Raw genomic sequence first — 27,358 nt, forward strand, 5'->3', positions numbered from 1 at the left:
CTCTCTCCTGCAGTGTCAGAACTGCCCAAGACCTGGCCTCTGCTTATCTCCATCTCTGCAACTCTGTAAAAACAGCCACTCTCCCGTACTAACCAGTAGAGGAAGATAAGGCAGCAGGTTGTATACAAATCACAAGGAAAGCCTCTCCTGTCCTCCTCCCCCACCCCTCCCTGCTTTCAGTGATTCTGCTCTGGCTTCATTTATTTATCCCACAAGTATTGACTGTCTACTGTATATGGTTCTGTTCTAGATAATGAAGATGCAGCTGTGAAAAACAGACAAACCAGCCTTTACCTGGAGGAGGGAAAGACAAGCCATAAACAAGGTAAATAAGTAAACTGCACGGTGTATCAGGTGGTTTAAAAATGAGGGGTGGAGAGAATTGCAGGGTTAAGTTTGAATTTTTGAATCAAATGGTGATAAGGCAATTTTCCAGCAAAGAACTGGCAGAGGTGAGGGAGTGAGCCTATGGGTATATGAGGGCACACCTTTCCAGGAAACAGCTGGTAGGTAAGCCCAGAGGCCAGAGCATTCGTACTGAAGGGCTAAGCAATGGGGTCCGTGTGCTGGAGCGAAGTTAATGTGGCCAGAATTAGGGAGCGAAGTCTGAGATTATGAGAGAAGGGATCAGATCATTCAGGGCCTTGGAAGCCATTATAAGACTTTGCTTTTTACCCTTATGAGGTGGGAAGTCATTGGAGGTTTATAGCAGAAGAGTGACATGATATGATTTATGTTCAAAGGATCACCCTGCTACCCTGATGAAACTAGACTAGAGGGATTGCAGGAGCAATATGGTGGCTGCAACAATTATCCAGATAAGAAATGTCGGTTTGCAATGAGGTACTTGTGAGAAGTGTCATATTTTGGAAAAGAAAGAGACAAAGATGGCCCCAGAGGCTCTGGTCTGAGAAACTTAAGAGTGGAATTGCCATTTGATCATAGGCTAAAATCAGTGAATGCCTGGAGTTCTGCTAAATTGGCTGTTTGCTCCTTTCTGGCTGGAATTTAGTGTGGGTCTAGAAGTCTAATTAGGATTTCATGTGAAAGACTTAGCAATTCTATCCTTTTAAAAACCCAAATAACAAATGTTTCAAAATGCAAAGCAAATTTAAAAGATTTATTGAAATAGTATGACAAAACATTCCTAACATAATGAAGAATGTGACAATTATACATTTTTATAAGTATTTTATTCTTGCCTAAGTGTTTCTCAGTGATTTACCTGAGCATGAAAGCAAAATCAAAGCAAAACAAACAAAATAAAACTAAACTTGATGTTACCTGATAACTTTCATGAGGGAACCATAATTGTTTTTTAAATCAGGCTTTAGACTATTGAATTTCATAAACACAAATGCTGTTGGCCATGCACAGTCTTTACTCCCCATCCATTCCATTGCTCTTAATCCTCCCTCAAAAGGACAAAAAGTAAAAAAAAGATCGTAAGAAAAAAATATATATATATATCATTGAAAAACACAGATGAAAGCAATTTTTATTTTTGTCTCTAGTCCTATGCTCAATTTCATTTCTTCTGACCATGTGGGAAAGCGATAAAACCAGTTCTCCAGATCTTGTTAGGCCTCTAACTCTCTCTCTCTATGCACTTCTGAATCATTTTTAATCCATTTAGTATTGCATGTATTTCTGTATAACCAGAAGCACTTACTCTATTTTTATGTCATTTTGTAACAGTTTTCGTGAGGAACTGTACACATGTTCTTCAATATATATCTCTTCATAAGAAAGATAACATTAAATAAATATACAAGACTAAGCTCAAAGTGAAGAAGGAAGCTTTCTGTTGACACACGGAGCCCTAAGCCTCAGACCTTTACTCAGGTGGGCCCTGGGGCTGCTGGGAGGTCATTGGTGAGCCTTCTTTGGCCCTGTAGATTTCATCACCAGTCTCTCCCCCAAACAACTCCTACTACCCACTGTGTGCTTTCATCTTCAAACCAACTTCTCTGCCTGGTTCCCTATGCCTCTCAAACTGCATTCATAAAATCCCTGTATGTAAGATTATAAAGCTCCCACCAGCAAGAGACTCTTTGCCAGGAGGGTTGAGTAGGGAATGTGGCATAAACTGGAGCTAAGTTTTCTTTTTTACTTTGATGCTGAAAAACATGATACCCGATTGTGAGGATGATAAATTCTTCTAAGGCAAGATTAAAAAGCAAAACAAACCAAAACAGAAAAGAAAACCTTAAAGAGAATGTGTGGTAATGAGGGGAATTGTACAGAACAGGCGTTTTTCAGTATATATCAGTAAGATATCAGTTATTGCTAATATCTTAATCTGGATATTAACCCAGACATCATGAGAGGTTTTTCAAATATGATTCTTACTTACACAGAATAGCAATTAAAAGGAAATTTTGATTCATTAAGTAGAAATATTTTATAATAAAAAGTTACTATGGAAAAGCATATTCACATAACATAGAAATGTGTGGGAAATATTCATTCATGTAAAAATTGGCACATCTGTGTCAATTTAACTGACTCAACTGAGAATGAAATATGTGTGCTTCAAGATTGCTTCAGTTTTTAATGCTACTTTTTAATAATCTAACGATATTTTATTAAGGGCCTACTTTTCCTTGGTTCTTAAATTGTTGTTTAGCTGTCTCAGAAGAGTAAAGATTGTTGTTAGGGATGTTACATTCAGAAATAAAGTTCTGTATTGCAGAGAGCCCTTTGTTCTCTGCCTCTTCTTTAAATCCTACTTTTTCTTGTGGGGATGGGGGTGTTGCTTAAATTTAGTCTATAAGTAAAATATAAAGAAAGAATGGCTAAATACAGAAGTTCCTAAAGTGTAATGGTGAACATTGCTTTAAAAAAACGTAAAGACCCCTGTCAATGAGATCCTCCAGCCATGAGCGTCCCATTCTCAGGGGCCTTTGCTTTCCATGCTGCCCAGCACTCCATGCCGCTTCAAGGAACTTCCACACATCTCTCTTCACTTCTCTGACTTCTTCTGTCTAACATGGGCTGATATATGTCAGCCACCACACAGGAACCCTTGTGATGTACTAGGGCTTCAATTTCAACAACTCTTTGAATTCCCTCATATACCTTTTGTTCCTACACACAGGGGTAAAAATGAGATGATAAGTGGTTTTCAGTAAATCACCAACTTGCCCTATTTTTAATAAAATTAATTAAGTAGTTACAGTGGTAGTTAAGTTTTAGGGATTCTTCCCAGGCACTTCCTCCTCCTCCAGAGATATGGCTGTGTAGGTCCCGCATGACTTCTCCCTGAGAACAGCTGATTGATTGGCCCAGTGCGCAGTCTCTTTTGCAAGAATTTGAACTTGCAGCAAGAATGGAGTAGACTTGGAGACAATTGTAGGTGTGCAACATGTGGCCAGAGAGAGACAGAGTGGAATTCTTTAGGACTGGCTTCTCCATCTTCCCTTCCCAGTCATACAGAGCCTGGCAGCACTTTAGTTCCTGCCTCTAGCTCTTCATAAGATTGCATGTTATCTCCTAATATAAATCCTCCCCTCCCTTCCACTTATCTTGTTGAACCAATTTGAATGGGCTTCTTCTGTTCCTTATAACCAAAGACTCCTGCCTCAGATGGACACCAAAAAAGGAGTATTCAGTTAACCACCAAACCAAGATATAGACCTTATGGATTAGAATATGATGGCAAAATTGGCACAAATATATAGCGCTGTGATCCAAAAACCACTTGAAATTAGGTATGTAAAGTCCATACAAACAAATATTTGTGGTAGTCAAGTGGAACTGAAGATTGCTAATACTAATCTTTAGATATTCATGGAAGGTCAAGTTGAGACAAGCTGAGTGATTGAAAAAGTGCAAACACCCATACAGGTAGACGCAGATTCTGAGGCTGATGCCAAGAGCTAATAGTTTATCGATGAAGGGGAAAGTGAGAAGGAACTAGAAAAAGATAAGGGATGATAAGAAGAGAGAGAGAGTAGCCAAAGAGAGGATATATTTGGTGGCTAAAATGTTACTCAAATGAACCAAAGAAGAAAACAAACTTATCTATATTTTTGAACTTACCGTTTGTAGTGAATTGTTAATTACAAAGACTCGGTATACCAGCACGTAGTAATTTTCCATTGGTTCATTTTTTCCTTTTTGGTCTCTATATGGTAAATTTGGAGCATGGAGAATCACCAATGAAGATCCATTAACTTGAGTTATGTTCATGAGTGGAGGATCTATTTTTGCTGGAGAAAGAATAGGAAATTGTGACAAATCATTTTTAAAATGTAGTATTTCACATGGACACATTATACATAATAACAAGTCAGTATTAAATTCTCTCTGCCTGGCAAAAATCATTATGGAGATACTGCTGATACCTACAGTATTATAGGAGAAATTTCTTTGAAGATGTTTTTTTATTTGCAAAGACTGATACATCTGAATAAGCTTTAAGAGGAAATTTATCAATCATTTCCATGGCCCACAGTGATTGTTTTGGAAAATGAAGTGTGTGTTATTTAAGCCACCCAGCCTGTAGTATTATGCTATGGTGACCGTAGCAAACAATTATATATATATTAATCCATGTTGTTGTATTTATCAATAATTTATTCTTTCTATTATTGCTATGTGGTATTTAATTGTATGAATATCATGATTTATCCATTGTGTTATTCACAGACTTTTAGGTTGTTTCTAGTTTTTGGCTATTATGAGTAGAGTTGCTATGAACATTCTTATACATGTCATTGGGGAAATGTGTGCTTTGCTGAGAATGTATCTAAGAGTGGAATTGCTGGGTGATAGAGTATATGTATGTTTAGCTTTTATAGATATTTGACAATGAATACACCAGTTTATATTCCCTTCAGCAGTAATTGAATGTTCCCATTTTTCACATTCTAACACTTGACATTATTTTTAAAATTTTAAGATTTTGCCATTCTGGTAAGTGTGCATTACTAATTCACTGTGTTTTAATGTTTCATTCTCCTGATGACTAAAGGAATTGGTTATTTGGATATCCCCTTTTGTGAGGAGCGTGCTCACGCCTTTTGCCCATTTTTTAATTGGTTGCCTTATCTTATTTTTTAATGAAAGAAAACAGAATTTATTTCTGTCTAACATATTGTTCCTTGTCAATTTCCTTCCTTTGTAATGTAATTTTTTTTTTGAGAGGGCATCTCTCATATTTTTTGATCAAATGGTTGTTAACAACAATAAAATTCTATATAGGGGACTCAATGCACAATCATTAATCAACCCCATGCCTAATTCTCAACAGTCTCCAATCTTCTGAAGCATAATGAACAAGTTTTTACATGGTGAACAAGTTCTTACATAGTGAATAAGTTATTACATGGTGAACAGTGCAAGGGCAGTCATCACAGAAACTTTCGGTTTTGATCACGCATTATGAACTATAAACAATCAGGTCAAATGTGAATATTCATTTGATTTTTATACTTGATTTATATGTGAATCCCACATTTCTCCCTTATTATTATTATTATTATTTTCTTTTTAATAAAATGCTGAAGTGGTAGGTAGATGCAAGATAAAGGTAGAAAACATAGTTTAGTGTTGTAAGAGAGCAAATGTAGATGATCAGGTGTGTGCCTGTAGACAGTGTGTTAATCCAAGCTAGACAAGGGCAACAAAACATCCACGGATGCAGAAGGTTTCTCTCAAAACGGGGGGTGAGGTTCTAAGCCTCACCTCTGTTGATCCTCAATTTCTCACCTGATGGACCCCTGCGACTGTGCCTGTCTTAGGTTGTTCCTCCCTTGAGGAATCTTACCCATCTCTGGCTAACCAGTCATCTTCCGGGGCCATACAGGGAGATGTAAAGTTGGTAAGTGAGAGAGAAGCAATATTGTTTGAAAAGGTTAGCTTTTTACTTCTTCGCAGATTTATGCCCTGTGGCTTCTATGCCCTGCATTTGTCTTGAGGTATCTTTACCACTTGGAAGAATTATGATACTTGGTAATTTCGATATGAGGCACGAATTCATTGTACTTAAGGGTTGTAATTAGGAAGGAAGAAGAAAAGGTATAGAAGTAGCAGACAGAAGAAAACATGGGAAGATTGATTATTTCTTTGACATATCTTCTTATAGTGTAACATAAGCATGTATAGGTTTTAAACTACTAATTAAATTGTGTGCACACATTAACATAATAGGAATACAACTACATAACCAAAGCAGACCTCCAATTACCAGCCATATCCAGTGAAACCAAAGAAACCAGTTAGGCACTCTAGGCATTTGTGAAAAATTATCAATGATAAGATGGATATTGTCTAACTGAATTTGAATAGTTTGAGAAAAATCAGACAAATTAAAACAACACCTTCTGGGAACTGTTCACATCCCATATGTTCTTTTAACAGTAGATAGTCTACAGTCGCAAGATTTTGGAGCGCTGCAACTTGCACTTCTCCTAATTCTTGGTTGAGTTCCGACAGTATAGATCCAGTCAAATTTGTTGTTTTACTGTATGCACAGGCCAGCTTAGATATCTCCTTCTTCATTCCAATGGCAAGTCCAGGAACCGGTGGGATGAATACAGCTACAACTGCAACAGCACCAGGATCTTTGTTGAAGTTTTTTGATGATCATCTTCTGGAATGACTCTTCCACAGAATGTTGATGTTGGAAGTTCTTCTTCATATCATATCTTAATTCTTTTTCTGGGTAGCCAAATTAGGCTTTGATCCTCTGTATAAACAGAAACAAACCCTTTGCCCACACTTTGATATGCCCTTTATACCATTGTGAAGAACTTATTGGAGATCACACAGGAACTGCTTTTTTTTTTTCTTAAGAGAAAGGAATATAATCAGAAAAATGTATTTCCATAGCTGATCATCTGACACCCTTTAAATGATCAAAATTAAGGATATTTAAAGCATGCATTAATTGTTGATTTACAGTTAGTTTTATCCTGTCAGAGAGTAATCCCCCTTTTCTTTCTGTTTTTTTTTGTTATCATTAAACTACAATTATATGAAGAATATTAGGTTTACTAGGCTCTCCCTTATACCAGGTCCCCCCCAACAAACCCCTTGACAGTCACTGTCCATCAGCATAGAAAAATGTAGAATCACTACTTGTCTTCTCTGTGTTGTACAGCCCTCCCATTTCTCCCCCCACCATTATGCATGCTAATCGTAATACCCCCTTTCTTCTTCCTCTCCTTTATCCCCCCCTACCTACCCATCCTCCCCAGTCCCTTTCCCTTTGGTACCTGTTAGTCCATTCTTGGGTTCTCTGATTCTGCTGCTGTTTTGTTCCTTCAGTTTTTCCTTTGTCCTTATACTCCACATATGAGTGAAATCATTTGGTATTTCTCTTTCTCCGCTTGGCTTATTTCACTGACCATAATACCCTCTAGCTCCATCCATGTTGTTGCAAATGGTAGGATTTGTTTTCTTCTTATGGCTGAGTAATATTCCATTGTGTATATGTACCATATCTTCTTTATCCATTCATCTACCGATGGACACTTAGGTTGCTTCCAGTTCTTGGCTATTGTAAATAGTGCTGCGATAAACATAGGGGTGCATCTGTCTTTTTCAAACTTGATTGCTGCGTTCTTAGGGTAAATTCCTAGGAGTGGAATTCCTGGGTCAAATGGTAAGTCTGTTTTGAGAATTTTGAGGAACCTACATACTGCTTTCCACAATGGTTGAACTAATTTACATTCCCACCAGCATTGTAGGAGGGTTCCCCTTTCTCCACAGCCTCGCCAACATTTGTTGTTATTTGTCTTTTGAATGGTAGCCATCCTTACTGGTGTGAGGTGATACCTCATTATGGTATCAATTTGCATTTCTTTGATAATTAGTGATGTGGAGCATCTTTTCATGTATCTGTTGGCCATCTGTATTTCTTTTTTGGAGAACTGTCTGTTCAGTTCCTCTGCCCATTTTTTAATTGGATTATTTGTTTTTTTGTTTGTTGAGGTGGGTGAGCTCTTTATATATTTTGGACGTCAAGCCTTTATCAGATCTGTCATTTACAAATATATTCTCCCATACTGTAGGGTACCTTTTTGTTCTATCGATGGTGTCTTTTGCTGTACAGAAGCTTTTCAGCTTAATACAGTTCCACTTGTTCGTTTTTGCTGTTATTTTCCTTGCCTGGGGAGATATGTTCAAGAATAGGTCACTCATGCTTATGTCTAAGAGGTTTTTGCCTATGTTTTTTTCTAAGAGTTTTATGATTTCATGACTTACATTCAGGTCTTTGATCCATTTTGAATTTACTTTTGTGTATGGGGTTAGACAGTTGCCCAGTTTCATTCTCCTACATGTAGCTGTCCAGTTTTGCCAGCACCATCTGTTGAAGAGACTGTCATTTTGCCATTGTATGTCCATGGCTCCTTTATCAAATATTAATTGACCATATATGTTTGGGTTAATGTCTGGAGTCTCTAATCTGTTCCACTGGTCTGTGTCTCTGTTCTTGTGCCAGTACCAAATTGTCTTGATTACTATGGCTTTGTAGTAGAGCTTGAAGTTGGGGAGTGAGATCCCCCTACTTTATTCTTCTTTCTCAGGATTGCTTTGGCTATTCGGGGTTTTTGGTGTTTCCGTATGAATTTTTGAACTATTTGTTCCAGTTTGTTGAAGAATGTTGCTGGTAATTGATAGGGATTGCATCAAATCTGTATATTGCTTTGGGCAGGATGGCCATTTTGATGATATTAATTCTTCCTAGCTATGAGCATGGGATGAGTTTCCATTTGTTAGTGTCCCCTTTAATTTCTCTTTAAGAGTGGCTTGTAGTTTTCAGGGTATAGGTATTTCACTTCTTTGGTTAGGTTTGTTCCTAGGTGTTTTATTCTTTTTGATGCAATTGTGAATGGAGTTGTTTTCCTGATTTCTCTTCCTATTGGTTCATTGTTACTATATAGGAAAGCCGCAGATTTCTGTGTGTTAATTTTGTATCCTGCAACTTTGCTGTATTCAAATATCAGTTCTAGTAGTTTTGGAGTGGAGTCTTTGGGGTTTTTTATGTACAATATCATGTCATCTGCAAATAGTGACAGTTTAACTTATTCTTTACCAATCTGGATTCCTTGTATTTCTTTGTTTTGTCTGATTGCCGTGGCTAGGACCTCCAGTACTATGTTAAATAACAGTGGGGAGAGTGGGTATCCCTGTCTTGTTCCCGATCTCAGAGGAAAAGCTTTCAGCTTCTCGCTGTTCAGTATAATGTTGGCTGTGGGTTTATCATATATGGCCTTTATTATGTTGAGATACTTGCCCTCTATACCCATTTTGCTGAGAGTTTTTATCATGAATGGATGTTGAATTTTGTCAAATGCTTTTTCATCATCTATGGAGATGATCATGTGGTTTTTGTCTTTCTTTTTGTTGATGTGGTGGATGATGTTGATGGATTTTCGAATGTTGTACCATCCTTGCATCCCTGGGATGAATCCCACTTGGTCATGGTGTATGATCCTTTTGATGTATTTTTGAATTCGGTTTGTTAATATTTTATTGAGTATTTTTGCATCTACACTCATCAGGATATTGGTCTGTAATTTTCTTTTTTGGTGGGGTCTTTGCCTGGTTTTGGTATTAGGGTGATGTTAGCTTCATAGAAAGAGTTTGGGAGTATTCCCTCCTCTTCTATTTTTTGGAACACTTTAAGGAGAATGGGTATTATGTCTTCTGTGTGTGTCTGATAAAATTCCGAGGTAAATCCATCCGGCCTGGGGTTTTGTTCTTGGGTAGTTTTTTGATTACTGTTTCAATTTCTTTGCTCATAATTGGTTTGTTTAACTTTTGTGTTTCTTCCTTGGTCAGTCTTGGGAGGTTGTATTTTTCTAGGAAGTTGTCCATTTCTTCTAGGTTTTCCAGCTTGTTGGCATATAGGTTTTCATAGTAGTCTTTAATAATTCTTTGTATTTCTGTGGAGTCTGTCGTGATTTTTCCGTTCTCCTTTCTGATTCTGTTGATGTGTGTTGATTCTCTTTTTCTCTTAATAAGTCTGGCTAGAGGCTTATCTATTTTGTTTTTTTTCTCAAAGAACCAGCTCTTGGTTTCATTGATTTTTGCTATTGTTTTATTTTTCTCAATTTTGTTTATTTCTTCTCTGATCTTTATTATGTCCCTCCTTTTGCTGACTTTAGGCCTCATTTGTTCTTCTTTTTCCAGTTTTGATAATTGTGATGTTAGACTATTCATTTGGGATTGTTCTTACTTCTTCAAGTGTGCCTGGATCGCTATATACTTTCCTCTTAAGACTGCTTTTGCTGCATCCCACAGAAGTTGGGGCTTTGTGTTGTTGTTGTCATTTGTTTCCATATTTTCCTTGATCTCTATTTCAATTTGTTCGTTGATCCATTGATTATTTAGGAGCATGTTGTTAAGCCTCCATGTGTTTGTGAGCCTTTTTGTTTTCTTTGTAGAATTTATTTCTAGTTTTATACCTTTGTGGTCTGAAAAGTTGGTTGGTAGAATTTCAATATTTTGGAATTTACTGAGGCTCTTTTTGTGTGCTAGTATGTGGTCTATTCTGGAGAATGTTGCATGTGCACTTGAGAAGAATGTATATCCTGCTGCTTTTGGATGTAGAGTTCTATAGATGCCTATTAGGTCCATCTGTTCTTCTGTGTTGTTCAGTGCCTCCGTGTCCTTATTTTCTGCCCAGTGGATCTATCCGTTGGGGTGAGTGGCATGTTGAAGTCTCCTAAAATGAATGCATTGCAGTCTATTGCCCCCTTTAGTCATATGCTGGTTCTCCTGTGTTGGGTGCATATATGTTTATAATGGTTATATCCTCTTGTTGGACTGAGCCCTTTATCATTATGTAGTGTCCTTCTTTATCTCTTGTTACTTTCTTTGTTTTGAGGTCTATTTTGTCTGATATTAGTACTGCAACCCCTGCTTTCTTCTCACTGTTGTTTGCCTGAAATATGTTTTTCCATCCCTTGACTTTTAGTCTGTGCATGTCTTTGGGTTTGAGGTGAGTTTCTTGTAAGTAGCATATAGATGAGTCTTGCTTTTTCATCCATTCTGTTACTCTGTGTCTTTTGATTGGTGTATTAAGTCCATTTACATTTAGGGTGACTATTGAGAGAAAAGTACTTATTGCCATTGCAGGCTTTATATTCGTGGTTACCAAAGATTCAAGCTTAGCTTCTTTAGTATCTTACTGCCTAACTTAGCTCGCTTATTGAGCTGTTATATACACTGTCTGGAGATTCTTTTCTTCTCTCCCTTCTTATTCCTCCTCCTTCATTCTTCATATGTTGTGTGTTTTGTTCTGTGCTCTTTTTAGGAGTGCTCCCATCTAGAGCAGTCCCTGTAAGATGCCCGGTAGAGGTGGTTTGTGGGAGGCAAATTCCCTCAACTTTTGCATGTCTGGGAATTGTTTAATCCCTCCATCATATTTAAATGATAATCATGCTGGATACAGTATCCTTGGTTCAAGGCCCTTCTGTTTCATTGCATTAAATATATCATGCCATTCTCTTCTGGCCTGTAAGGTTTCTGTCGAGAAGTCTCATGATAGCCTGATGGGTTTTCCTTTATAGGTGACCTTTTTCTCTCTAGCTGCCTTTAAAACTCTTTCGTTGTCCTTGATCTTTGCCATTTTAATTATTATGTGTCTTGGTGTTATCCTCTTTGGGTCCTTTCTGTTGGGAGTTCTGTGTATTTCCGTGGTCTGTTCGATTGTTTCCTCCCCCAGTTTGGGGGAAGTTTTCAGCAATTATTTCTTCAAAGACACTTTCTATCCCTTTTTCTCTCTCTTCTTCTTCTGGTACCCCTATAATGCAGATATTGTTCCTTTTGGATTGGTCACACAGTTCTCTTAATATTGTTTCATTCCTGGAGATTCTTTTATCTCTCTCTATGTCAGCTTCTATGCGTTCCTGTTGTCTGGTTTCTATTCCATCAATGGCCTCTTGCATCTTATCCCTTCTGCTTATAAATCCTTCCAGAGTCTGTTTCACTTCTGTAACTTCCTGGCATCTGTGATCTCCCTCCGGACTTCATCCCTTAGCTCTTGCAGATTTCTCTGCATCTCTGTCAACATGTTTATGATTTTTGTTTTGAATTCTTTTTCAGGAAGACTGGTTAGGTCTGTCTCCTTCTGAGGTGTTGACTCTGTGATCTTTGTCTGCCTGTAGTTTTGCCTTTTCATGGTGATAGAGATTGTTTGCAGAGCTGGTACGAGTGACGGCTGGAAGAGCTTTCCTTCTTGTTGGTTTGTGGCCTTCCTCTCCTGGGATAATAGGGACCTCTAGTGGCTTGTGCTGGGCAGCTGTGCTCAGACAGGGCTTCTGCTTCCTGCCCGGTTGCTATGGAGTTTATCTCTGCTGTTGCTGTGGGTGTGACCTGTCTCCGGCTGCTGCTCCAAAATGGTGGAGCTGCATTGGAGGGGGCGCGGCAGGAGTCTATTTATCTCCATGAGGGGCCTCCGTGCTCCCTGCTGCCCAGGGGGTTAGAGTGCCCAGAGATCCCCAGTTTCCCTGCCTCTGGACTAAGTGTCCCGGGGCGCTTCCATCTGGTTTTGGGGTCCCTGTCCCTTTAAAACTTCCAAAAAGCACTTGCCAAAAGAAAAGAAAGAAAATAATAATAATAATAATAATTTAAAAAAAAGAAAGCCACTCACTTTTCTTTGTCCTATGGCGCCAGCCTTAGGGACCCACTCCCTGGTCCTGCTGCTCTGTTTCCCTAGTATCCAGGGCCCCGGGCATGCACTGTGTCTGCGCTCTGGTCCGGATGGCTGGGCCTGGGTGTTCAGCAGCCCTGGGCTCCCTCTCCCTACCCACTTCGACTCCTCTCCACCCGCCAGGAGCTGGGGGGAAGGCGCTCGGGACCCGCCGGGCTGGGGTTTTTATCTTACCCCCTGTGCGAGGCGCTGGGTTCTCGCAGGTGTGGATGTGGTCTGGATGTTGTCCTGTGTCCTCTGGTCTCTATTCTAGGAAAAGTCGTCTTTGTTATATTTTCATAAATATATGTGGTTTTGGGAGGAGATTTCTGCTGCTCTACTCACGCTGCCATCTTGGCTCCACTGCCTTATCTTTTTATTATTGATTTGTGAGAGTTTTTTGTACATTCTGGACATAGTCCTATGTCAGATATACACATTGTAAATATCTTCTCTTTGTGGCTTTTATTTTCATCAATTTAATGGTTTATTTTGATAAACAGAAGTTCTTAATTTAGTGTAGTCCAAGTTATCAGTTATTTCCTTCATCATTAGCACACTGGGGGTCTATATACCCCAATGTCATGAAAATATTCTCCCATGCTATCCTGTAAAATAGTAGTCAGCAAACATTTCTTGTAAAGAATGAGATAATAAATATTTTAGGCCTTGTGGGCCATGTATGTCTCTGTTGTGGCTATTCACCTTTGCCATTGAGGTGTGAAAGCAGTCATAGACAAAATGTAAATGAATAGGTGTGACTATGTTCCAATAAAGTTTTATTTATGAAAAACAGAAGCAGGCCAGATTTGACCCACATGCTATAGTTGCTGAGTTTTATTGTCTTGTCCAGCCAGACTTAATTTTGTAAATGGGTAATGTATTTATTGTGTTCCCAATTAATCCAGTTTCACATATTAAAAAGACCATAGTTACTCCACTGAACTGCACCATGGGCATAAATCAAATGACCAAGTATGTGTTGTGCTGCTTCTGAGCTTTGGTTAAAATATTTGGCTTTGCTTCTGTAAGGTGGCTGTGGCATGATCATCCTGGTCATTTGAATGTATCAATTCATTACCTTAGATTTTGATTGTTTAATGTGATATTTATTCCTCAATATAGGTGAAGTGCTTATTTTAAACATTGGCCTAGAAATGCCAGTGAGCCTGGCTTCAGATATCACAGGGACTCCTGGTGTGTGATCCATGACAGTGGGCTTTGTAATTAAGTGACCATTCTTGACCCACTGACTGGCTTGTGATTGTGTTACAATGGCCAATTTAAGATTCCTTGACCTCACAGCACCATTTTATTCACTGACTGGTTTCTCCTTGAAATATTCTCTTTCTATGATATTCATGAATGTAACAGTCTGCTGATTTTCTCCTATCTCTTTAGCTGTTCCTTCTTGGTCTCCTTTTAAGATTTATCTTCCCTACTCAGGCATCTGTCATTGGGATTCTCTCAGTCCTTGGTCTTGTTCATCACTCTCTCTCAGGCAATATTCCTTCTCTAGACAATTCTACCAATGCCCATCATATAATATGCAAATGATTCACAAATGGTGTCTCTAATAGAGTCCTGGATCTGTGCAGATACTTCTCTCCATGTCTGAAAAGCATCTTAAACTCACCATATTCAAAACTGGACTCATGATCTCCACTCTTCACCCCATCCAGCTCATCTTTTTTACATCAAACCCCATAAAAAGTATCTCAGTGGTTTATCTAGTTATGCAAGCCAGAAGTTTAGAGGTCGTCTTTGGCATGTTCTTCCTCCTTATCACTATATCCAACCCATCACCAAGCTCTGCCATTTTTCCCTACCAAATGTCCCTCCAGTGAAAAATTTTCTATAGCCCTTTTCATTATCCTAATTCAAACCAAATCTTGCCTCCTGTGGACTATTACAGGAACCTACTACCTCACTTACCTGTATTCAATCTGTTCTTTATATGATCTGTACCCCTAAATGTAGCCGAAGTGATATTTTCAATACAGAAATCTGATGATATGGCTCCTAGTTAAAATTACTTTATGTTTTTCAGGAGGAAGTCATAACTTACCAGAAAACTATTATTACTGGCCTACCTCCCCAGTCCCTCCTCATTTCATATTCCCTCCTGCCTTCTCTTCTTCACCATACCAGTTATCTTTCAGTCTCTGGTTTGCATGGCAAAAAATTTGCCATTCTTCTTCCTGCCAGAGGACCTTTGCCAAAGCTCTTCCCTTTGCCTGGAATGCTCTAACCCACTTTCTCAGCTTTGTTAACATCTGTTCAGCTTTAGATACCAGCTCAAGTGTCATTTCTCCAGAGATGCCTTTCCTGATAGTGCTGACCAGGTCTCTCCTTGACTCCATAGCACTAGGAATCCCTTTTGTACCATCTGTCATTGGTATCCTTTTATGTTTGTGTGTGATTATTTTATTAATGACTGTCTTCCTCATTAAACAGAAATCTCTATGAAGAAACTTTGGGTCTTCTGTGCTTGCTGTTTTCCCTCCAGGACCTAGTATGATGCCTGGAACATAGTAAGTCTCTTGCAAATACCTGCTGAATGAATAAAGAGATAAGGTGATTATTTATTCTGACCTTAACCCACTCTATTAGAAAATCAGGACTACTCCAAAACTCTGCAACTATTTTTAATACAAGAAATTCGGGGGTTAGATAATACTGAAATCTTATTGAGCCTCAAATGTGGCTTTTAACTTAAGAAACAAACAAAAAAAAGCATGCATTGTCTCTAGGTAGATTCCAGAAACCAGAACCTCTTAACCTGCAATAATACTTTGCTGCTCAGAAACAGGTCTCAGATGAGTTCGTGCATCCAGTAGGCTCATTAGGCTGGTATCATAGCTCCAGGAACATGCTGTCCTAACATCCTAGAATGTATTCCAAGTGGAAGCCAGTAGAATTTCTCTGAACAAAATAGAAAATCAAAGGTACTACTGTATCCTTGGGGAAACTGCAGAAGTCAGTGCCTGAAAAATACTTTGAAAGATGCAGAGACAGTGAGAGGTATCGCTTCCTCTTTTAACCCATTTATTTGAATTATACCCTTCTCACAAAAAGCTGGGTCTTGAACAATAAAAGGGATTATTGTAGTGTACTTAGGTGGTCACCATGGTGTAATTGTTATTCAGTCTAGTGCCTCTGTTCTGGAGCCAATCAACACAACCTCTGATACATCGTTATTGATTTGGGGAATGATTTTTTTTTTCCCTTCCTTTGTTCAATAGTTTGAAAGCATCAGAACAGTTTCCTTTTACCTGGCTTTCGTTGTCACCTTGGGTGTCTGTCACATGGAATCTGCAGAGTCTTTGACCCTTTCACCACAGGATATCATGCTGATCCACTAAATTGAATACAAAATACTAATTGCTCTTGGTATGCCTACAACACTAAGCATTGTAGAGGCTTTAGTAAAATACATAGAAGCAGAATGTTGAGTTCGATTTCCTCTGGAATTTGTTGAGACATTTTCTCTCAAATGAAAGACAAGTTGCTTTACTTTGCATCCCTTTCCACTAAGAAAGTCTTTATGGGTCTCTATGAATTTTAGGTGTCTGTGAATTTTGGAGCAAACACATACCACATTAGTTGTGTTTCCCATTTGCAAAGTAACTCATAAGATTTTCAGCTTTGAGAGGGACCCAGAATAAGAGATAGAGTTCTCAGCTAGTTCATGTTGCAAACAAGTAGGTCTCAGTCTTTTATGATCCAGATATCCAACAATCTTCAAAACATCTGTGGTGAACGGGGTGCCATGTGGAAACTGTGGCAATTCCAGGTCCCTAGATTTTTATAATAAAATCATACTCTCTTTAGCAAATAACTATTTTTCTTTTGAGAAAAAGTTCCAGACTTCCTTGTTACTGGGTCCTGATAGAAACTGAACAACTCTCCTTGGGATGTCAATGAACCATGCAGCCTGAACTTCCTATCATGAACTGGGTGTCCTCTAATACACCAAGTCATAAAATGCACAGAAATATGCTAACATTAAATAGAAAAGATTATGTGAGTCCAGCTTCTAGCAGGTCTTAACCTCAAATTAATTTTCAAAAGTAGGTAGCTCATCTTTCCAAATGCATCTACACCTACTATCTTATAATACTTCTTCCTCTATAGCTATGGCCTCTTGAGGAGTTCCTTATGACCACATAATTTAGGAAGAAAAAAAAAGGATCCTAGTTCCCAGAAGGTTCTTCATGACATGATGGCACCAGCCAAAAGTGAACTGCAGCAGTATTATATACCACTCAGGTGGCGGCAGGAGGTCTGGAAAAGAGATATATGGATGGACCCCCTAAGCAAATATTTCTGTGTTCATGTGAATGCAGAGCAAAAGGTACCTACCACAAGAAAGCTCTCAAAAATCTAGGTGGATATGGAATTGCAAGAGACTCAGAGTAGCCAAAGCAATTTTGGAAAAGAAGTACAAAGTTGGAGAACTCAAATTCCAAATTTCAAAACTTACTACAAAGCAACAACGCAACAGTAATCAAGACAGTGTGATGCTTGCACAAGGGTACACATATAGATTAATGGAATTGAATCGAGAGTCCAGAAGTAAGAATACAGGTCAATGGTCAACTGATTTTCAACAAGTGTACCAAGATCACTCAATGAGGAAAGAATAGTCTTTCCAAGAAATGATGCTGGGGCAACTGGATAGCCATATATAAAAGAATGAAGTTGGACTCTCATCTTATGCCATATAGAAAAATGAACTCAAAATGAACCAAAGATCTAAATGTAAGAGCTAAAAACTATAAAACTCTTAGGAAAAAACTTCAGGTGAACACTCAGAGCCTTGGATTTTACAAAGGATTTTTATATATGACAAAAATATGAGAAATATGAGAAAAAATAGACTGGACTTCATCAAAGGTAAAAGCTTTTGTACTTTAAATGACACCATCAAGAAAGTGAAAAGAGAAATCACAGAATGGGAGAAAATATTTAAAAATCATATATCTGAAAAGGACTGGTATCCATAACATATAAGAACTCTTAACAACTCAATAATAAAAAAGATAAATACTACAACTTAGAAATGGTCTAGTCATCTGAAATAGTTCTTCAAGAGAGATACACTAATGATCAATAAACACATGAAAAGATGCTCAACATGAATCATCAGGGCAAATCCAAACCACATGGGATACCACTTCATACCCAATAGGATATCTATAATCAAAAAAGGCAGTAAAGTGTTGCTGAGGATGTAGAGAAATCGGAACTCTCAAATACTGCTAGTGGGAATGTAAAATAATGGGAGTGGAAAGCAGCTGATTTGGAAAACAGTTTAGCAGTTCCTCAAATGATTAAACATACAGTTACCAATTGACCCAGCAATTCTACTCCTAGGTATATATTTAACAGAAATAAAAATATATGTCTACACAAAAAAGCTTGTACATGAATGTTTATAGGAGCACAATTCATAATAGTCTAAAGGTCAAAACAGCATAAATGTCCATCAGTTGACCAAAACAGTTGATCAGTTAAACAAAAATTGGTGTATCTATGTACTGGAATATTATTCATCCACAAAAAGGAATGAAGTACTGATATATGCTACAACATGGATGAGCCTTGAAAACATTATGCTAAGCGGAAGAGGCCAGTCACAAAAGACCACATATTATATGATTCCATTTATACAGAATGTAAGAACAGGGGACTATATAGAGATAGAAAGTAGATTAGTGGTTACCTAGGCCTGAGGGGCTAGTGAAGAGAGAGAGTAGTAGGGTGAATAGCTAAAAGTATGAAATTTGATCTAATTTCAAAACAACTCTAGAAGATGGCTTTTATCCTTATTTTACAGCCAAGAAAACCAAGCCACAGAGGCACTAGTAGTTGCCCAGGTCTTACAGCCTGCATAACTGGAGTCAGGTTGAAAAGGAAAATTGTTTTAGGTGGAGGCAGCTAAATCCTTGTTCCACAAGCAATGAACAAAATGGTAGTGTGAAAGGGATGGAGGCTAATTATGGACTCAACAATATGGACTTCTTGTCAAGGTTGGACTGACACTGCTGAATGTCTAACTTCCCTGTAAGGAGGACCAGTCATGAACCCCTTGTATAGTTCATTTTATATAGTTTTCTTTTAATCCTTTCCAACTGGGAGGAGACAAGAGACAATGGAGTAGACACTTTTCTGGTTACAGATTTGTCTTCCCTATCTCAGTGTTGTTATCGGCAGTCCCCCTGACAGCCCCTTACTGTGGATGTAATAAATGCCTTATTCATGGACACGCTACCCCATGATGCATTGCTTATGACGAAGAGCTGAGTTAATGTGGAAGAAGTGGAGTCAAGTCTCATACCCACAGGAATATTTGGCCTTACCACATATCCCATCACTCAGATATCCCTAGCTTTATAAGTAGGTAAAGTAGATAACTGAAAATACAGTTTGAGAGACAATAGCTTGTTTGGCTGCATATCAATTAGTATAAGTTCTAGTCTTGTGGCCAATATATGGTGCTATTTCTCCCACAGACAGAATTCACAGGTCTAGGATACAAGAAAATGAAGTGGGAGGGGCAATTCCTCACTATGAAATATAGTGAACAACTCATGAAGTGGTTTGTTTCCATACACTTGACTTTAATCTTCCAGGTTTTAGCAATGGTAGCTTCAAATAATTGGAAGTTGAGGTTGCCTTCTGACTCTTTGAAGTTCTTCGTTCAATTTAACCAACAGGGAGAAAATGAGGTCCTTGTGTTGTCTCGGGAGATTGGTTCTGATTATCAAGGGAAAATACAGTTGTTATTTATAAAATGGGATCAGGTACAAGTATGCTTGGTAGTACCTCTTAGAACTCCTATATTCAGTGATAAAAATTAATCTAAGGTTATGTTAAACTAATATAGAAAAGGCCAAAAGAACTCAAACTTCTCAAGATGAAGAACTAAAGTGCTGGCTGAAAAGAAAGTGAACACTGAGTTAATACTGAGGGAGGACATTATGAATACTAAGTATAGCTTCATGACTGATTGTAATTATGAGGACTATAGTAAATATCCATATTTTCTTTTTGTGTTGTTATGCATATCTTTGTACATATACATTAAACACTGTTCTTCTCCTTCCTTTTGTTTACTATTTTATGTAAGGTCTGTTGGTAATAGTTTATAATTTACATTTTAGATTAAATATGCTATTCGGAGATTACGACTAAATTAGGAAAGTAATCCACATCATTGAGAAATGAATATAAGAATGAATTTTTGGTCTCCCCCTTGGGGATGTGATTAAAAGTCTTTATTTCTTCAGCAGAAAATTTTTGCAATGATTATTTTCAAGAACATAACCCCCATGCTTAAGAAAGGACTCCTACCACCTCAGCATTTTATTAAAAATAGTAATAATAATAATAATAATAATAATAAAGGGAGAAATGTGGGATCCACATATAGATCAAGTATAAAAATCAAACGAATATTCATATTTGACCTGATTGTTAATAGTTCATAATGCGTGATCAAAACCAAAAGTTTCTGTGATGACTGCCCTTGTACTGTTCACCATGTAAGAACTTATTCACTATGTAAGAATTTGTTCATCATGTAAGAACTTGTTCGTTATGCTTCAGAAGATTGGAGACTGATGAAAATTAGGCTTGGGGTGGATTAACGATTGTGCATTGAGCATTGACTCTCCTATACAGAATTTTATTGTTGTTAACAACCATTTGATCAATAAATATGAGAGATGCCCTCTCAAAAAAAAAAAAAAAGAAAAGGCAAAACTCTAAACAAAAGAGGGCAAATCAACAATCCTGGAAAGAAAAGAGGGGATACAGGTAAGTTACAGTCAGGCCACAACTAGCCCTCACAGAGAGTTAGGAAAAGAAAAAAACCCACCCCCCTGGGTGGTAGCAGCCTCACCCTGGGTTTGTTACTTGGAAAGCTGGGTGAAGACTGCTCTCATTCATTCCTTGTTCAGATAAGCTTATGCAGTAAACAATATGTGCAACTGTATTGGCAGCCCTGGATTAACAGTTTAAAAAGTTATGAGATAATATGAACGACTCTGTGCCAATTAATTTTGAAACCCTGAACAATTAGTTCCCTTAAAAAATATAATTTATCCAACTATATCAAGGAAAAGTAGCAGCCTGAATAAACCTCTAAACTATTAAAACTAACAAATAAGTAATAACAAAATTGACTTATAGAAAGTGTGAAAGTGTGAAATTTCTTATTTTTTTATGAAGTCTAGCATAATTAAACACTACTGGAATCATCTGCTTAAATATAGATATAATGCAGCTGTGAAACCACTTTGTTCTAGTGCCACCTTTCTTTTTAATTAAAGTATCATTGATATACAAAAAAAGAAAAAGAAAAAAAAGAAAGGACTAGGGCAATATGACTTCTTTCCTGCCTTCTCACACTACTTTTTTCCTGGGAGGTAACAACCTGGCAGTGGGACACAGTGTTGACTCTGCAGTCAGATGCAGAAGAATTTGAACCCTGAGTCAGGTTATGCAGCTGTAAGACTTGGGCATCTACTAGTGCCTCTGTGGCGTGGTTTCCCTGGCTGTAAAAGGGGCATAAAAGCCACCTTCTAGAGTTGTTTTGAAATTAGATCCAATGAGATGATGGTGCAACCTTCAGCAAAGCATAGGGCCTGGTAGCTCGCTCTGCTTCTTGAGGACCTCTCAAGGGCAGGAAGGGCAAATGCAAAGGAATTCCATACAACTCACTTTCCCACCAGGGAGTGAACCGCCGTGTCATGGTCCAGCCTGAATGGATCCCAGCCGAAGTCGTTCTCACCCTCCCGTAATAAGGTTCCCATATGTCTGAAGTTTCATTGGTAAGATCGCAGAAGAATTCTTGAATACCCCAACAGTCCTCTTTATTTTTCCATTGTCTCTGTCCATACCTATGGAAGGGAAAAGACAAAGATATGAGTTTCTTTTTTCCATTGAAGGAGTCTTTTGTTTTCTCAGTGTATTAATTTTTTAGACTGTTTGGAATTTGCCCTCCAATATCAGTACCACTGTTTCCATTTATGGCTATTTTTAAGTATCTTTTTAAGAAATGTACTCTTCTTAACCAAAGTGCCCTCTTGCTGAAAGATAAATGCCAGGCTGACATCTTCTGTACCCCTTGTATAAGGTTTTTTGTTTCTTGTTTTTTCTTTTCCTAATACATGGTGAAATTTTTCTTCTGGTGTGTGGACCAAGTTCCATTTTTGAGTATTAGCTCCCCACATCCTCAGTGCTTCTGGGGTCTCAACTTTGTGGTTTTCCTTACTTCCCATCAGCTTGCTGTTGAGTAATGTGGCTGATTCTGAGAAACTGCTACCACTTTTCATCTCAAGTGGTGCTTATGCAACACATTGGATCAATCTTTTTATTGAAAATTGAGCAGTGGTGGTAAAGGGGACATATAAGGAATCCTGGGATTAGGAACTGGGAGAGAAGGAGAGGAACACATTTAAAAAAAGGCAGTGAAGCAAAGGGGCTGATAGGCTGACTCAGCCTGTGACAATGAGATTATATAACAGCAAAAGGAAAGATTAAGACTTAACCTCCTTACCAGTGACAAATCAGAGACAAAGTAGTAAGATGATGGTGGGAACAGAGCAGGATTCAGAGGCTGGAGAAAAAGTCTTCTAGATCATTTATTAAAGGACTTGAACTCTATGAATTTCTAGCCATAATAATGAGGGATATTTCTGGTGTCTGTACTTTGCAAACTATATGACAGCAGTTTCATTATACAAGAATATACCATTAAAGCAGAAACAGCAACACACATACTGAGCCCAATTTGATATTCTTAAAATTGTTATTTACTGATGAGACATTTATTTACTAGCTGAATCTAGCTAGTGTAATGACTGGCTTCTTTTCAATGCAATGCCTCATTTTTTATCCCACTCCAAAGGGAACAAGTGTTAACAGTATACTCATGTGAAATGGATAGAATCAAAGTGAAAGATTTCAAAAACATAAAACTTCATTGTGCTGTTGAAAATACCACAGGAGTGAATCTAGGTTTTCTGAATTCAATGGGAGTTTGGGTGCCCTCTTTAAGAAAAAGAATTATAAATATGAAATTCTCCCATGGGGTCCTGAGATTTAATCTTCATTTGTTTCATGGTATGAGATAATGAGTTATAAGAAATATATATTTGGTCATTCTATGAATTGGTCTTTCTATAACCAAATATGTATTTCCCAGGTATGTTTGGTCTTCATCCACAGTTCCTGAAAACACTGTGGAGTGTTAAAGGTGAAAGGGGTGTTTTGTCATGTTAATGAGAAACTTGTGGACCCTCACCCAAGGGCAGGGGCTGGAGGTTGGATCAGCCAATGGCCAGTAATTTAGTCAATCGTGACTATGCAATGAAGCCCTCACAAAAACCTGTGAGAAGAGCTTGCTATCTCTTGCTCTCTCTGCTCTCTGTTCTGCCTGCTCTGCTCAGCTGCATCCTGCGCCTTGGTTGGGGACAGCGTCTATGCTGGGGGAACCAGAACGCCTCCACATGCCGCTGAGCCAGGCCCCAAGCCCCATGAGGATAGAAGCTCCTTTATTTGGGACCTTGCCCTGTTTCTCTCTATATCTGGCTGTTAACTAGCATCCTTTATTACACTGGTAAATGTAAGTGTTTTCCTGAGTTCTGTGAGCCACTCTAGCAAATTCATCGAACCTAAGGGGGAGGTTGTGGGAACCTCCAATCTGTACCTCAGAGGTCAGGAGCACAGGGAACTGCCTGGGGCTTGTACCCGAGTGTCTGGAGTGGGGGAAAGGGGAGTGGGGAGTGGAGGGCAGTCTTGAAGGGCAGAGCCCTTAACCTGGGGAATCTGGTTCTGTGTCTGGGAAGAGAGCATCAGAACTGAGCTGACTTCTCCAACACCCTGCTGGTGTTTGAGAATTGCTTGGTGTAAGTATGTATGGGAAGGCCCCCTCTCACATACTGACACACATTGGAATCGGGTCCATGAACCTGAATGGAGTTATACTACTATTACTGTTGTGCACAATACTGTTACTATTATACATATACGTAGGGAAGAAGTACACCATTGCTTTTGGTGTTGGAAAAGTGGGAATCACACATGGTAAAACAACTTCTAATTCACTTTTTGTGTTGGAACACAAATAGGCCTGCTTTGGAATTACACAGACAACAGAAGAGCACCAGTCCCTACTTTCCGTACGCTGGGAGTATCTTCAACTATACAAATTTGCATCTATAAATCTAGTTTTGGAATGAAGAAATCTTTATTGTAAAGATTTATAAATTTTACAATTTCCACAAAAAATGTGTTGAGAAAAGCAGCAGCAGTTACTGACTGAGAAACTTCTGAAGATAGTCCTTCTGAATTTAGAGGTTAATGGGGAAATCTGACCTAGGACATGGATGTTAGTGAGACATGGATGACTTTATGGAATAAAAATGACTGCTTTGGTCCATAGCTGCATTTTATTTTCTGAATTTCAAATAAAAAACCATGAAAGATGAACAGTAATATCTCTCATCTCAATCTCATCCAGCATCTCAACCTATGTAAGAGAAGGAGGAACCTCAAAAAAACACAGGAAATATATGAGTGCGAAACCTGCCATTTGTAATTCAGGAGCTTCTGTTCCCGGGCCTCCATCCAGGAAAGGACTGGATTATAGCCAAGTCTTAGCAACAATCCACCAGAATTATCCTGAAGATCACACGAGAGGAACATGCAGCTGCATGTTCCAGTTCGTGCTCAGGCTTACAAAGGCCATTCATTTTTAAAAATAATTTTCTAAATAGTAAAAAAACTCTAAAAAATAACTTCTAAGTTAAAAACTTATTTTACTCACCTCTGTTTGTGTCCCACAGCTTGTCACTATCAATAGTGACAATTTCATCAAGTACCTACTATGTGCTAAACAAGTCACTGCCAAACATTCACTAACAAATACATAGAGCCCACCATGGGCCCTTAGGTCCTGCTCTGAAGCCAAAGGCTGAGTCATAAGGCTTCAGTACTGGGTCTCTGAGGGATGAAGTGTCCCCAGCAGATAGCATGTCATCATGCATTTTATGTCACTAGGCATCAAAGGAGACAAGATGCCTCTGCTGCTACGTCAGCTTCCTCTCAACCCCTCTGACAAAGCTCAGATTCTAACACTTCCTTGCATTCTAGGACATGTTATCCCAGTGGCCACCTCTAGAAGCTGGAGGAAGCTCAAATTACTTACATTTTATACTGCACAAAATAGATATTGTTGTTGCTGGCACAAGCCCTCCCAGGCTGCCAGTGCAAAATGTTGTGAAAATTTCGGGACTGAAAATATACTCTTTGAGGCTTCAGAGACTCATAGACTGGATGAGTTTCTAAAATAATAAGAGAAAGAAAACCACTGAATATTATACAAGTGCCATTGTTATTAGCAATAATTTTCGAGAGAATACCTACATCAGGAATCTCTAAAGTAGTTGCTGTAAGTGCAGATGGTGGAAGTGGAGTCCGGAATTTACATTTTGAATCTTCAATATGAGGATTTTGGTGCATGCCAAAGTTTCAGACTATAAAAACATAAGTGAAATCCTCTCACCCCATTCCAAGCTGCAGAGGGAGTAAATAGCAGTGAAAAGTATGTCTGTAGTCCCCTCCATGTGGTGATGGCATGTAATGATGGATACGAAGGGTCCACCCAAGGCCACTTGCTCATTTCCTAGGAGCCACTATATTACTGCTACTCTGAGGCAAAATTTTGCCCAGGCTGTTTTGGTTCCAGGACCTTAGTCCAGCACTTTTCCTCATTTCTCAGATTCTCACTGGATTTCTGCGTACTTGGAAAGAGTGTATTGCCACCGTTGATTTTGCTCATCAAAATCACTACCTGATCAATCACATTTAGTCCGTAAATATTCCAGAAGTTTTCAGAAGATGATAGACACAATTTCCTAAAGACCCTGACTAGAGTTAATGTACTGCCCTAAAGATAGGTGGCTTGATGTCCTTTATCTCTTCTGTCTACAGATCTCTTCTCTCTTTTTCGTAATGATACCGCTGCTACTACCATCCACAGCAATAGCAAGTCACTCTGTACCAGAGCCCGAGGGGCTTTTTACCTGCACTAACTCATTTAACCTACCCGCCCCCTTCTGTGTAAGAGGTACCATTTCAGTCTTCCTCTTACAGACTGAAATACTCAGCCTTGGACAGGAACTTGCACCGCAGCAAATAGTGAAGCTGGTTTTGCACCCCCTACAGCCTGACTCCAGAGCCTGCCTCTCACCTGCCACAGAAAACCAAGAGCAAAGCCTGGAGCAAATGGAGGAAGAAAAACAATTAGAGGTTGAGGATATTCTTTCTTCTTCTTTCCCTCCTCCTCCTCCTGGCTTGCATTCATTGATTATTGAACGTATGAGCATTAAACATACACTGGGGGACTGTGTTCAAACCCTCACATCTTATTTCATTCTCACAACCACCATAGAAGGTAGATATTTTTATTAGTACATTGTACAGGTGGGGAAGCTGAGGCTCAAGGTTATAGACCTGATGACATACAGAGCCAACATCACTTTAGTAGGACTTGAATTCCTGACATATTTTGCTAGATGAGCAGGAATTGGTGTTGGTATTAGCAAGGACCAAAGGCATATTCTACTCAAATCCACACATTTCTGTGAAATGAAGGCTTGAGCTGTTTTCATGTTACCAGTCACTGGGCAACTGTATAGTCTTGGGAAAGTGACCTGAGCTATTTACACTGAGAGGTACTGCTCTGTTAATGGGGCTCTAATGACTTTGCTCAGGAGTATGTTGGGATGGTAAGCTGATGACTGCATTTGAACACTTCTCTGTGAATACCCATAGCAAATTCTCATGTGTTGTTTATGGCCTCTATTCTGTGCTAGGCACTGCTCTAAGCACTTAGTGTATATCACCTCACTCAATCCTCACACTGCCCCACATTCCCCATTCTACAGATGAGGAAATTGAGGCACAAAGGGGATAAGTCAATTGCCCAAGATTTCCTAGATGGTAAATAGTCTGGCTTTGGAGCCTGTGCTCAGAACCACTACGCTATAGTGTCCCTTGAAGGCAAGGGAAATGCTGAGGAGATGGATGGATGTACATTTGTTCTGTATGAAGTTTCTCGAGTGCCTCCTTTTTAGTAACTACTCGTTAAGTCCACATGGGGTTATTCAAGCTGCAGATGGAAACCGACCCATGTCTGCTCTGATTGTTTTGTGACAGGAGAAAGGTGAAACTTACAAAACCCAGAAACACGCCAGTGCCATTTCTAACAGTGAGCAGACTTAGATGACAAAGCCGTGAGCAATTAAAAAGCAAAGAAGCACTTACCTACTCCACCCATCAGAAAGAAATCAATGAGGAAGGCCACAAAGCAGCGTCCAGGTGCCATGGCTGCAAGTGTGACTGGTCCGGCAGCCTGTGTTCCCCTCCGTGAGACGCAAGTGTGACTGGTCCGGCAGCCTGTGTTCCCCTCCGTGAGACGCAGCTCCGAGCGGAAGAGGAAACGCAGAATCCTCATGCTGAACCTCCCCTCTTGGGCTTAACCATGGTTCCTGGAAGAACTTCAATTTCATTTTGTGAAGACATGTATTCTTATTCTAGGGGAATTATAAAAGCTTAATAAGAATCACTTCAAAAACACTTCTGTGAGTCACGTAAATGTGGAAGCTCATTTTTGTTGGAACGGCTCTTCATTAG

At 38.9% G+C, this 27,358-nt stretch overlaps 1 protein-coding gene across 1 annotated transcript; it reads right to left on the reverse strand.

The window, feature by feature from the left end:
• Nucleotides 1-333: 333 nt before the first annotated feature.
• Nucleotides 334-27,121, reverse strand: IL22RA2 (interleukin 22 receptor subunit alpha 2). Its single transcript, XM_017681303.3, has 5 exons — nt 26,990-27,121; nt 24,870-25,005; nt 21,380-21,558; nt 4,045-4,214; nt 334-3,090 (listed from the first exon to the last, which is right to left on the reverse strand). The coding sequence occupies exons 1-5, from the start codon at nt 27,048-27,050 to the stop codon at nt 2,941-2,943; spliced, it is 696 nt and encodes a 231-aa protein (XP_017536792.3). The 5' UTR covers nt 27,051-27,121; the 3' UTR covers nt 334-2,940.
• Between the last annotated feature and the right edge of the window lie 237 nt (nt 27,122-27,358).

Source organism: Manis javanica, chromosome 13 (genome assembly GCF_040802235.1).
Source record: "Manis javanica isolate MJ-LG chromosome 13, MJ_LKY, whole genome shotgun sequence".
In the NCBI taxonomy this organism is placed as follows: domain Eukaryota; kingdom Metazoa; phylum Chordata; class Mammalia; order Pholidota; family Manidae; genus Manis; species Manis javanica.

What these genes read in the sequence shown, in the direction of transcription:
- IL22RA2 (XM_017681303.3), bottom strand. Translation starts at nt 27,050, where the DNA reads ATGGCACCTGGACGCTGCTTTGTGGCCTTCCTCATTGATTTCTTTCTG. An exon ending in GTTCACTCCCTGGTGGGAAA is followed by an intron (nt 4,215 to 21,379) that starts GTGAGTTGTATG and finishes TTCTTTCTCCAG; the next exon opens with CAAAAATAGATCCTCCACTC. An exon ending in TTAACAATTCACTACAAACG is followed by an intron (nt 3,091 to 4,044) that starts GTAAGTTCAAAA and finishes CCCTGTGTGTAG; the next exon opens with GAACAAAAGGTATATGAGGG.